Raw genomic sequence first — 13,490 nt, 5'->3', positions numbered from 1 at the left:
TGGATTGTGTAGTGTGTCAAGAATGTTTTTCAGTCCTCTGTGCTTTCTAAAATGTTTAAGTCTAGTATCCCGGTAATTGTTCAGTTGATCAGTGACAACTTGATGTCTTTTTTATGATAGTGTCTTCAAGTATAGTGCTATTTTATTTTACTATACTTTTTTTTTACATCATATTGTAATAGATATTTGGTAAATGCATTAATCTATATTGATATATTGTTATATTACTAATAGCAACTTTTCTAGCATTGTAGTCTCAACAATTGCAGAGGCCAACCCCTTTTTAACTGCAATAAAAAGCACAGAAATGTAAAAATCTAGTTTCTGTTATTTCGTGCATGTTCATTCAGAAGGTTCTCTCTATCTTTGGTTGCACACAAAGATGTTTCATCCCAAATTCTGCACTTTGAAAGCATGTAAAGTGTGGTTAAAAGCTCTCACGGGAAGAGGACTCACATCTAAGAGGAAACCTGCTTCGATTTAGTCATCATTCATTTAGTCTCAGTAAAATAAAGATGGAGAAATAGAAAAGATGTTTGGGATTTGGTTGCTTTGAGATGGGGATGTACACTCTATAATATACACTGTATATAAATGTATGATGAACTTTAAATCATGAAGTAAACCCTCATGTGAATAGTTACAGAAATTACACTACCAAGACCCAATCGTTCAGTTTCTTTTAAATAACTCCTGCTCTTTTGAAAGGCAATTAAATTGTCATCAAAAAGCTCATTTTCTGATTCATACTTTTCGGAGCGATGAATGAGTTTATTAGTCGAGTCAGAGCCTCAGACGTGAGACGGTGTTCTGATTGCTTCCATATAATCACTTCCAGAGTTTCTCTGTTTCACTCACCATTTATTGAGCGATCTTCACAATGATTGCACTAGGCTGCACAAGACCACCCCCGCTATCTCACCTCAGAGAGAGAGACAGAGAGAGAGAGAGAGAGAGAGAGAGGAATTGGTCATGGTGTTGATAATGGGGCACCATTCTGCCTCTCTATTGCTATTTAGACAGAGCCATTACTGTAATGCACCACCCAATGGGGAATAAAAGAGAAGCAATTTCTCTCTTTATCTCACTCCTCTCCTCTCTTCTCCTGAATAATAAAAAGCCAGGCATTCCGGCTGGAGTCTCACTAACTCGGTATGAGAGTTTAGTGTCCTTCTCACCTTACTACCGCCGACAGACTATTCAAACCACTTGTAAATTAAGAGGTCACATTGTTTGACTCTAAAGATTGGTTTGACCAACTCAGGTCAGCTCATTGAGGGCAAATGTTAAACACAGAAACAAAGTGAATCCTTTTTTTTATGCTTTGGGTATACGAAAAAAGGTATTTTTCATTGCAAATAAGCATCATTGCAGTATGTTTTAAAACTATATTAAAATGTCAGGTTTAATTCAATTTGTTACTTCTTTAAAATGATTTGTTGAACTTACTATCTGTTTTTTAATGAAAACTGTTTCATTGCAGTCCAACAATTTAGTGAGTATATCATTCACATATGCAACAAACATTTTAATAGGTGACTTAATAATGTCTGTGATTAGCAATGGATAATAAATTGTTAGATTTCACTTGCCAGTGTTTTGAGTTAGAAGCTGAGTATAAGTTTAGACATATTTTTGATTCTATTGCCAAGGTGTGCATTGAGAATTCGTCTTATTCTAAAAAAAAATGAACCATGCACTTTATTTTAGTTCAAGCTGTGAACTCTGCATAAACATAGAAATGCAAAGGAGTTTATGAATAATAAAATTAAAACGACTTCTTGTCTGAACAAACATGTTGTCTATTTCTCCTGTGTATCAGCAGCACTGATGTTGGGCATATTAATGTCTTCTGTTCAGATAATCTTTTGCACACATGAAGCGAGAGCTCGGCTGGAGGTAAGCCGTGCATCCATAATTAATGAGAATAAATGGCTGGACTGCTGCGTCTCGATCGATGTTGAGCTGCTTGATGTTTAGGGACAGAGTGCAGGAGGCTGATTTTCTGGATGCTGTCAGTTTATTTCACCTCATGCAGATCTGCAAGGGAGTGGCTATCTGCATTATGCTGTGTGGCAGGAAATATAAAAGATTCTTGCTCTGCTGTCTGTGTATTTTGTGTTTTCTGCCAGTTATGCCTTCTTGTCAGATCTGGTAAATTTGAGTTAAAGTCATGGTTAAACAACCTCCAAAATGGAGAAATTGCAGCTCTTAAATTAGCACCTAATATTAAGGGTGTCTCACAACTGATCCTCCCTGACGTGTAGAAGCACGGCGCAGCTGATCATCTGGTTTCAGAGCTGTTGATGCTCATTAATCCTGTGATCTGTCAGCGGGCAGATTAACGGTGTCCTCGCACCAGGCCGAGGGATTTGGGTGCCTTGTTTGTGGTTGGCTGCTCATCACTGTGCACTGTGAACATGCTGGCCCATTATACATAATTAACATGCATTCTTGGGTGATTATTACATTATAGCAATTTTAGCTACTCAAAATCTTGTAAAATAAAAGATATGATGAAATAAATCTGAAACATCAGATCATCTTTGTGTGATGATAATGGCATTTTTGACTTTTTGGAAAAGATAATAAAAAGTAAGATAATATTTTGACTTAATTTTGAAAATGAATAGCGCTTTTGATGTTTAGACTGTCACTCTGTCACTCAACACTTTACAATAAGGTTTAATAGTTAACATTAGTAAACTACTTTAGTTAACATCAACTAAGCATGGCTTTGATCCTGTTGTAGTGGGTTTTGTTCACATACAAATACTCATTTTAATCACATGCCAATGTTTTATGAGTCTGTGGATTGCTTTTAAGCAATTTAAAATTGTTATGATTAAATCATGAGATTGTAATGTAGTATTTATACGGCATCAGAGTGAAGCTTTAGTTGTCATGTCTAGAAATGCTTTTTTTCCCATGCATGTACTTCTGTCTACATGAGATTTTTCTAGGCACTTGTTTCTTAAGATTAAATATGAGTTATCCAATCAAAATGTCCATGCAAATTGTCAGCCCATTATGAAGCAATGTTCTTGACAGAGACTTGAGGTAGACAGAGGGCAGAAACCTTGGCAGCAGATTGCTTTGCACTGCCTGAAGAACACGGTAAATACTGCAGGAGACCAGCATGCTAAAGCGTGCACAAAGAGCTTTGTGTGACTGAGACCTTGTGATGCCTGTCTTGTGTGACACATCCAGGGTCAGAGGTCATCTGGCCGGGTGGCCGTCTGATAAATGAGTCATGAGACGAAGTTTGACCTCAGGAGAGGTTGATGCTAATATACAGAACTGATCGTCCTGAAGTGTGAATAAGACTGTGTTTCTGTTTAAAATCGTCATGCACCATATGAGAGTGTATGTGCATGTAGGTTTGATACCCACATATTTTACACATACTGTTTACACAAAAATAGATACTATATTTTTTTTTAAACAAAACTGTCAACAGAAGTTAACTAGATCTGGCAAAATTCAATTCTCAAAGATTAAAAAATAAATAAAAAACAATCAAATATAAACATCTCACAGACCCCAAACATTTGAACAGTGGTTTATATTAAATTAATAAAAATATTTATTTTTCACTACTGGTCAGATGTTCAATGAAAAGAGTATATTATATCTAGTGCTGGGCAATGATTAATTTTTTTATCCCGATTAATCAAATTATTGTCTGTGATTAATCGTAATTAATCACATTATTATGCACAAAACTAATAATGCATTCAAAAGTAGTGTATTGTGCACAACACTTGATGGGTGGGTAGAGACTCGTGTGTGCGGGATGCAGGAGAATAATTAGGGTGCGCTCATACTAGACAATCTTAACCATGCTGAAGCGCGCTTGACTCCCAAAGCCTGGTTCGTTTGACTAGTGTAATCATTTCGTTTAGCAGTCCCTGGCTCGGTTGGAAGAGGTGGGAAAGAGCGTGGTTCAGTTATATATAGATCAGTGAGTGTGAGCGCTAACCGCCCGGAGTGCAGATCTTCTAATACATGCTCCATGATTGTGTGATTATTTCTGAGCGGAAAAAGTGATAGATCTGTAAAGCAATATATTGTGAGAGGGCAGTGTGTTACCATGTCCCATATGACTTGAAATAATAAACCACAAAGTTAACAAAACGATTCACTCCACTGTTGAGCGAGAGCACTTCTCTGCTGTCTTCACATGCTATCAGAAACTTCCTATTTCCAACTTTTCAAGTTATGATTAAGAGCTGAATGTTGATGCTTAGCCTTAATAATTTAATCGGGAGCATCCCCTCCTGTGACCCATGATTTGTCTGTATGTGTATTCAGAGCCAATAAACAAATGACTTTCATAATAATAAAAAACTGTGTTAACTCGTTATACAATAATTGTCGGCATTAATGCGTTAACGCAATAATAGCACGTTAACTTGCCCAGGCCTAGTTATATCACAATTCTGTATATTATTCCCATGTCTGTACAAAACACTAGTCAGTAGTGTTTATAATTTAAAATGCTTTAATGTGAAACAATAGAAGTAGTTTGTCCCCGTTTGCATGAATGTGTGATATAATTAATGTCTTGTGGAAAGTTGCCATAAACCTCATGTGAAGTCAGAGAATTTGTTGGCAGTCTACATTTTGACGACACACTGCACCAGGCAAGGGCCACCATAATGACATCAATTCTGCTGACATCAGTGCTGTGAAGCTAGAGAGAGACAGAGAATTAGAGAAAGGCAAAATGACAGGGTCCCCTGGACAAAAACTGGGACCGAGAAAGCTCCTGCCAAAGAAAAGATGAAGACATTGTCTCCAGCGAGGCCGGCAGTTTGCATTATGCATCTGTAGCCAGAGACAGAGGTAAACAAAGCAGGCAGTGCACGTTATGATATATCTGTTGTTCCCTGCGGTGAGCTGGGTGGCTGGAATCTTTCATTATGTTCCCGTCAGCTCTCTATTCCTCTACTGGCATGCTTTCACCGGGGGATGGTGGTGGACGGGGAGCTCAATTTGTTTGGGTTGCCATGGCTCGTATTCTGTCAGAGCATTTAATTATGCTTTTGATACATCCTCGGAGATGAAGCTCTTGTGGCTTATAAACAGTTTATTTTTATCTCGAGTACAGCCAAGCAGAGAGTTTAGGCAGTAGGGGAAATAGAATTCCCTCATATCGCTCGTATTTATTGTTTCTCACCATGAGGGACATGACCCAATGCACATGGAGGAACATTACTTGTACCGTCCTGGAGGTCTAGCTCAAGGCAGTGTTTAGACATTGGCAAAAGATCTGCTTTTGTTCCAACGCTTCTAGCGAGGACAGTTTTATTGCTCAGTGATTGCTCCATCGTAGCTCACAAGACTTACAGCAATAGATCGTCCAAGAATATCATTTCAGCTCCACATTACATTGTTATTTTAATGTGATTAAGATACTAGTTTATTTCTTATTCAATTTGTTTGTTTGCTTGTTTGTTTGTTTAGTTTTTTTATTATATATGAATAAATAAAACAACATTTTGAACTAATTATAATTTTTCTAATTTTACATTTTATCTTAATTTTAGTCACATTTATTATTTATTTTTAAAATATGATTTTTGTGAGTTTTTGTTAATTTTTATTTTTGATTATTTTACTACATCAGATTAAACTTAAAGGGGGGGTGAAATGCTCATTTTCACTCAATATCCTGTTAATCTTGAGTACCTATAGAGTAGTACTGCATCCTTCATAAATCCAAAAAGTATTTAGTTTTATTATATTCATAAGAGAAAGATAGTCTGTACCGATTTTTCCCGGAAAAACACGACCGGCTGGAGGCGTGACGTGTGGGCGGAGCTAAAGAATCACGAGCGCCAGTAGGCTTTTGCGTTGAGAGCGTTTAGAAGCTGTGACATTACCGTGAGGGAAAACCCATCATCCAAAACAAACCATGGCTAACAGTCAGATTCAGCCGTTTATTTATGATCCAGAATCAGATCCAGAGGCTGAAACTGAACGAGAGCAGCAGCAGCAACGACTCGCTCCGAGCGGGGCTCGAACCCGGGTCTCCGGCATGGGAGGGGACGCACTAACAAGGAGGCAGAGATATTTTAAGCAGTTTTACTCACCGCCTGCGGTTCCAACACACAATCGTGACCCTTTTTCCTTGGGATTGCATCATCCTTAAGAAATAAACTATACTCAAATCCGTCGTCAAACTGGGCCTTGTTTGTAAAACAAGCATCTTCGAAATGCAGGGAACAAACAAAAACACTTGCACAACTCCGTTGATGCTCTGTAAAAATAAACTCCCTCCACTGGTCCCTTAATGCTGTTTTTTTTTGGTAATCTGTGCAGGGTTGTCTTGCCCTGGCAACCAAAAACACACTTCTTTTGTGACATTTGGCGACGCTCTCGCTCTGATCAGTGAAGTCTGTTGTGCTCTCAGTGCTCTGCTATACGGGAGCGTGTGCTCTTCCGGCAGAAGTGCCTCAGGACCCATATAAGGAAATTCCGCTCCATCTAATGTCACACAGAGCCATACTCGAAAAAAACTTTCCGAAACTTGTGACAAACCGGAAGGAGTATTTTGGGAACAGAAATACTCCTTCAAACATACAACTTAATTTTTGAAACTTTGTCCATGTTTAGCATGGGAATCCAACTCTTTAACAGTGTAAAAAAACTCAGTATGCATGAAATAGCATTTCACCCCCCCTTTAATGGAAATGGAAATGGAGCAATTTAATTTGATTTTATTTCAGTTAACATTTATTTTAGTAATTAGACAGACTTATTTTTAAGTAGTAAAAATTTATTTATATAGTTTTAGTTAACTATCATATCGCTGATTACATAGATATTTTTTGGTGAGCTAGTTGTCTACTGAGAAGCACATCTTATTATTTCAAACCCACCTCTATTTTATCTAACTGCTATCTACAGCAAACAAATGATATATTAAAAAGAGATCTGTGTTTTCTTTTCCCTGCATTTGTGAAAGTGTCTTAATGTCTCTCTTTCTCTCGCAGGCATGCCGAGTTTCATTAAGACTCCTGAAGATCAGACGGGGATTTCAGGAGGGGTGGCGTCCTTCGTGTGCCAAGCAGTGGGGGAGCCCAAACCACGAATCACCTGGATGAAGAAGGGCAAGAAAGTCAGCTCACAGCGCTTTGAGGTGGGTTTGAAATAATAAGATGTGCTTCTTTGTGCCTGCGCTCTGGTTAGATGTGAAGCTGAGCATCATATTGGAGATCGACCTGCTTCCTGCCAGCTGTTCTTTTATCAAATCATTAAATCAGACGCAACAAAGGACCTACCATTTCTCCTCACCAATGTCTTCAAGGCATCCCATTTTATACAGCAGCTCTCTTTGATTAAGATCATGTGAGGGGTTTTCAGCTTTTATCCGTGCACCAGGTCGAGTGTTGAGTGTTTCTTTGAGTTCATACACCACTGCCGACACCTGAACAGATGAGATTATGCTGAACTGACCAAGATATGAAGTGCAGTGAGCCTGAATTACACATGTGGTCTGTGAGCAGCACAAGGCTGATCCCAGGTAAAACTGTGCTCATTGGAATTTTTTAATTAGACAGCAAGGCCAGAAAACGCTGACGACAAAAACAGAAATGCAGCACTTTTTTTTGGACTGGAAAATTAAAGTTGCTGTTTGAGAGAGATTAAATTCTGCCAAACTTGGCCACTCAGTTAAACTGTCCCCATTACTTCAGCCAGTCGAAAAACCCACACACAATTACTCGTTTTCTCATTGGCTGAGAAAGTGTGGACGTCTATATCAGTGTAATATTTTATGTAATCCACATTACGTAATCAGATTCCAAAAATGTGTTTTTGTAATGAAATTATATTATGCTTTAAAATACTCATAGTCAGATTATATATTATTCACACACTGGCAGTAAATTATTTCGAATGTATTATTTCTCCCTAATTCTTCTTTTTTATCTTTTACAAATCCTTTTCTAAAAAGCCCATATGAATACATTTGGAACTGGGCTGGGAAGTTATAAAAAAAATTTGTCTAATTAATTGCACAATGTGGTGATTCATTATTCAAATTAATCACTAATTAATCACACATCAAATTTGGCTGAGAAATGATCCCCCTGGAGAAAATCTCTCAGTATTTTTTGTTGTTCACACAATCAGAGTAATGTCAATAGTAACCAAAACAGTTTACTGTAATGACATCATTTTAATTTTTTGGGGTGAACTATCCCTTTAATTAAAATTGTATATTATTATTGTGTAAATATGAAATTATTTTTAATGAAATAAGAAACTAAAACTAAAAAACTAAACAGAAAATTGTGCGGCCACCCATCATTTGAGCAGGTTTTTAACACTTCATTACTGTCTTTGGAAAACTCATCTTTTAAATGCATTAATTAAATAAAAATGCATCCAAACCTACTTGGCCTAATATATTTGCTATATTTATATCAGTATGGTGCAAGATTATTCTATTCAAGTTAATGTGATAAACAAGTAGTCCAAAAGTAATTGAAAAGTAGTCAGACTATATAACCTAATACATGTAATGCAATAGAATACGTTACTAACTACAACTTCTATCATGTAATTTGCTCTTAGTACCTGACTAGTTAATATACCCAGCGCTGCATCAGTGTCAGGAACATTTGTCAGATATTACAGACATTATATGGTTTTTTGGAACAGATATAGAGTATATTAGCCAGTGCAGAAAAAGGTTAAAGCAGATCAGCATGACAGATGAGCGTCCAAGATCCGGTCACCCTAAAGTGACCACAGCAGACCTGAGCCACCTGTATTGCCAACTGTACCACTGCCGAATGTGCCAGCAGAGGCAAAGACTGCATCAGTGCCAGGACAGTGAGGGATGTAATCGCTACTATTGGCCTGAGAGCAGGGGGACCTGTCAGACCTCCTCTGCCCACTTCTCCAAAAACTCACATCTGACTGTCTGGTGCCAAACAGAGGCCACAATAAACTCATCAGCAGTTGCAACAGGTCCAGATGAGCTTCTCTGTGGCTGTTTTGGGCCAGAGTAGAGAGGTGTGCAGAAGCCAGGGACTTTCAATACATGGACTGCATTATGAAGATGTCATCATACTGAATAATGATGTTAAGTGTCTTGGTCATGGAAACAGTGGTCATAGTTCAAATATATTTTATAGCAAGCATTATTTTAGCTTAGTTTTGAGTCTGTTTTATATGATATAAGAGTAAAAAGATTAAGTAAATCTATTAAATTAATTGCAATTCTAATTATCATATCTTCATATCTCTTCACAACAAAAATATTGAAGTTATTTAATCCTAAAATTATTGATTCTTATAAATCGGTTAGCTTAACTTCACAACATACAGAACTACACAATTGTGCTATAAGTTTGATTGCATCATATAATAATTGTTAATAATGTTCATCGTTTGTTTGATTGCATATTAAATTGATTTTTCCTGCCATATTTGCATAAACTGATATTCACCACTGATAAACTACTACTAAATATTGTAGAAACTTAATTTTTCTGTAAAAGTTGCTTTACAACAATTTGTATCGTAAAAGAAATCATATCACTATACAAAGAAACTTGAATTGAATAGAATTAATGAATCATTAACAGAGTGAATTATTTGTATATTATTTTTGGTAATCATATTTATAATGCATTCATTATCATATTATTATCGTTGTTGAATAATAAATAAAAATTATTCATTTTAATTTATTATAAATAATTAATAATTATTTTAATTATCATAAATATTTAATGTTTAATTCTATAATACTCTTTTCCGAAATCTAGTGAGCTGCCAAAATAAGCAGCATTCATAATCACGTTATAATTAATAATCTGATGATGATGATGATGATGATGATGATGATGATGATTATTATTATTATTATTATTATTATTATTATTATTATTATTATTATTATTATTATTATTATTATTATTATTATTATTCATAATCACATTATCAAACTTATAGGCATATTCATAAAACAAAAACTGTTCCCTGTAGTTGGCAGCATTAGAAAACAGAGATAAATTTATTATTAGAAATTATTTTAAAATTGTTTTTAAAATGAGATATAACTCGGTTTAGTTACAAAGTTTACTCTTACTACACCCAGTATTTATGTGTTGCTGTGCTGTTGTATGCTTATTATGGTATTAGTTTTAACTTAGCAACATGCTAAAGCTACGTAGACTCAGTTATGGAGAACTATTTGCTAGTTTGTTTGATTTTTGAGGTTTTTTTTCTCGATGTAGAATATTTAAGATCAGTTCTAGTTGAGGTTTTATGACTGTAATGATGCCTTAGGAGTCAGTAGTAAAGAGCAAGGCAGCTCACTATGTTTTGGAACAAAAGCATAAAGTCTGGTATCACTGGCATGTGCAGCGTAAAAGTGGACTACATTATTTATTGAAACTAAGTTGCAAAAATGGCTCAGAGATTATAATTATGATGCTAACTTTGAGCATATTAACAACTTGTTTACACATCAGCACCTACTTCATATTTATTTATTTTTGACTATTGGTAAGCTGCAGTGTGAAGGTTAGCTTAAGGTACTGATGGTCAAGAAAAAACACATTGTGAATATTTTTGATGTAAGAAATCTAAACTAAATATATAAAGGTGAAGACAATTGATGCTATGGAACTGTGGCAAAAATGCGGCCCCTTTAAAGGGATTCTGTTGTGAAAGCTTCTAAGCTCAAACTGAAGTATTTCATTCCGGGGAGTGTTGAGCTTGTTTTCAACATCAGTGTAGCCATTGCGTGCTTCAGCAGGGGAGCGCAGGTTGATCTCAATTTGGCAGTCAACCTAAAAACAAAGAGAAGCTGACGCCAGCCCCAGCATGAGGGCTTCCTGAGACGACCCTCCTCACACTGTCAACAGAGCTGACGGAGCATGAACGAGACGGGCTCTGACAGCACCGGCTTCTCACTTACTTTAACTCTCTGTGTCTCACTCATCCAGTACAGTGAAGCAGAGACTGTACAGGAGCAGATCTCTTTAACACCACTGACATATAAGAGTGAGTCTGATTGTTTCCAAATGGTTTCATCACTTTTTCGTACTCAAGACATTTTGGCTGGTAATTGCTCTATCTGCCATGATTTTGTTAACAAGGAGCAGCACTGCAAAAAATGGCAGGTTTATCATTCTTTACCAACTTCCATGAACTTCCATGAAACACAAAAGGAGATGTTCACACAAGAAAAGTGGATGGTGATTTATACTGTCAAGCTCCTAAAGAAAGAAAAAAAAATCAGCATAAAAGTAGTTTTGTACACTATATTATACAAGCATATTATATATTATACTACTGTATATATGGGCCTAATAGTATGTAATACAAGCCATGCAGTAACTTGCAGTCAATTTATTTATTTAATCATTTATTCGTTTTATTTGATTTATTTTATTAGTTTCGGTTAAACTTTTCCTTTGACTGGTATATGACTGGACTGTGTTTTTCAGGTAATAGAGTTTGATGACGGCTCAGGCTCTGTGCTGCGGATCCAGCCATTACGGACACATAGAGATGAAGCTATTTACGAATGCACAGCTACCAACAGCGCTGGAGAAATTAACACCAGTGCTAAACTCACTGTATTAGAAGGTAAGAATACACTCTCTCTTTCTAACAGCATAGTTTTGTTCTAGCACTTCATGAAGATTTCCAGCTGCATTTGTATCTTCATTCATTGCATGGTTTGTGTAGGGATGGTGCAGAAGTGAAATCAAAGAAGCACTGGCTGAACATTTTTGGTTTCTCTCACACTCAGTTTCTTGTTAAGTGTTGGGCTTTGGCTCTCATATAATTACTATTCTGAGAACATGACAAACAGGAATTGAGCTGAAGTTAGATTCAGCAGGTGGTCTGTCGGGTGGGGCGGGTCATGCAAAGAGCCTTTCATGGCAGTTTCCTTTTAACTTTGAGTTTCCTCATATAATCACGATTAGCTTTGGCAAATATTTACCGGTTTGATGAAATTACCCTGTTACCTACACTAATGCAGCAGGAACATCTGATTAAAGTCAAAATAAAATAAAATTTGATGATGTTTACTTTAGTCTTCAGCACATGTTATTGCAAGGAAGAAAAATTAATAACTTGCAACATCAAAAACAACATTCCGTTTCAGTTGATGTCACCTAGGAGATGTTGTATCTTTTTTACAATCGCTATTACACATTTCTTAGTTATGTCACTTTTTTAAAACTCTTCTCACAGCAAACACAACATCAGTCTATGTGGGCTAAACTGTGGATCCATTTTAATTGCTTGGGCACTAAATGCATCCATTAGTGATATCTGTCAGATTACATTAATTATTTTCTCATTTCAACACATTTCTCAAACCACCAAAACTTTGTTTACATACTTTTTTGCCAAATAATAATAGAGAAATTTGCAACATTTCTACAGTAATAACATAGAAAAATATTATGAATTTAAAAAAACAAATTCAAAAACTATCAAAGCAGTTGCATGTAGTTGAACATCTTCACAGGTTTTAGTCTTTCACTTTCTTTTTCACCATCTATACAAAAGGGAAAAACTTAGGAATAGTTTTGTTCTGAAATGTAAACATGGAACATATAAAGAAATGCTACCAAAGAAAACATTGTATAATGTTATCTTTTGTCAGTGTTGTTGTGTTAAGAGTGTTTTTCTTTTTCTTTTTTGGTGAAAACCTTTGCAAGTGTTATGGAAGAATGCCTTGATTTGAGACAATAATGAAGTGTTTTGGCACTTTATTGCATTTTGAATGTGAAATGAACTGCTTTGTCAAGTTGAAAGATGGTTAGGAGAACTGTGTGAAGAGTTATGAAAAAGTGACTTTAGAATTGAGGTATGTGAAATGAGAGATTGTAAAAAACTGTATTGTGTCTAATATCTAAGTACTCAATATTAACTTTCTATTTGTTGAACGGTTGCATACAAACAGTGTTGGTTTAAATTAAGGCTTGTAATTTAACTCGTTAATTAGAATAATTATGGAGAAAAATAACACGTTAAAATTATTAACGCATGTGCCCCGCTGTGTGGATCATCTGTCATTGCATACAGTCGATTGATGACTAAAATGAGGCAGAACAACAACTTACTGCGTGATAGAGTCTAGAGAATATCCCTAAAATTCAAGATACGGGACAAAATGCCCCTTTTTGAAATTTTGTCTAATATTTACATCACATAGTTTAAAAAAATCACACGAGAAGTAGGCTTACTGCAATATCACACGAGTGCAAATGTGATACACATCTTATACAAAAGTTCATTAAGAAATTAATATTGTGTTATTTTAGACACAGTGTTGTCTGTTTTGCTCAATTTGCCAACCAAAATATAAAGACAAAGCAGAACTGTTCATCTCCGAGCAACCCATAGCGGCATTTCATTTCTTAATCCACGTTTTGAACGAATTTGGTGAACCATTTGGCGCATTGAACCATTGGCCGTAGTCACGTTGGCTCTGAAGTGGT

The 13,490-nt window shown here is 36.1% G+C and overlaps 1 protein-coding gene across 18 annotated transcripts in view; it reads left to right on the top strand.

Annotated features, from left to right (window-relative positions):
- Window positions 1–13,490, top strand: part of LOC113050982 (receptor-type tyrosine-protein phosphatase F-like) — a 183,904-nt gene that overhangs the window by 68,390 nt on the left and 102,024 nt on the right. For all 18 annotated transcript variants that reach the window (XM_026214519.1, XM_026214510.1, XM_026214509.1 and 15 more), the window contains 2 exons: window positions 7,002–7,147; window positions 11,478–11,619. In XM_026214519.1, coding sequence (XP_026070304.1) covers window positions 7,002–7,147; window positions 11,478–11,619 — 288 coding nt within the window. The remainder of the gene's footprint in view (window positions 1–7,001; window positions 7,148–11,477; window positions 11,620–13,490) is intronic.

The sequence above is a fragment of the Carassius auratus genome, chromosome 31 (genome assembly GCF_003368295.1).
Source record: "Carassius auratus strain Wakin chromosome 31, ASM336829v1, whole genome shotgun sequence".
NCBI classification, from domain to species: Eukaryota; Metazoa; Chordata; class Actinopteri; order Cypriniformes; family Cyprinidae; genus Carassius; species Carassius auratus.
Note: the sequence above shows the minus strand (reverse complement) of the source record. Positions and strands in the feature narration are given on the sequence as shown.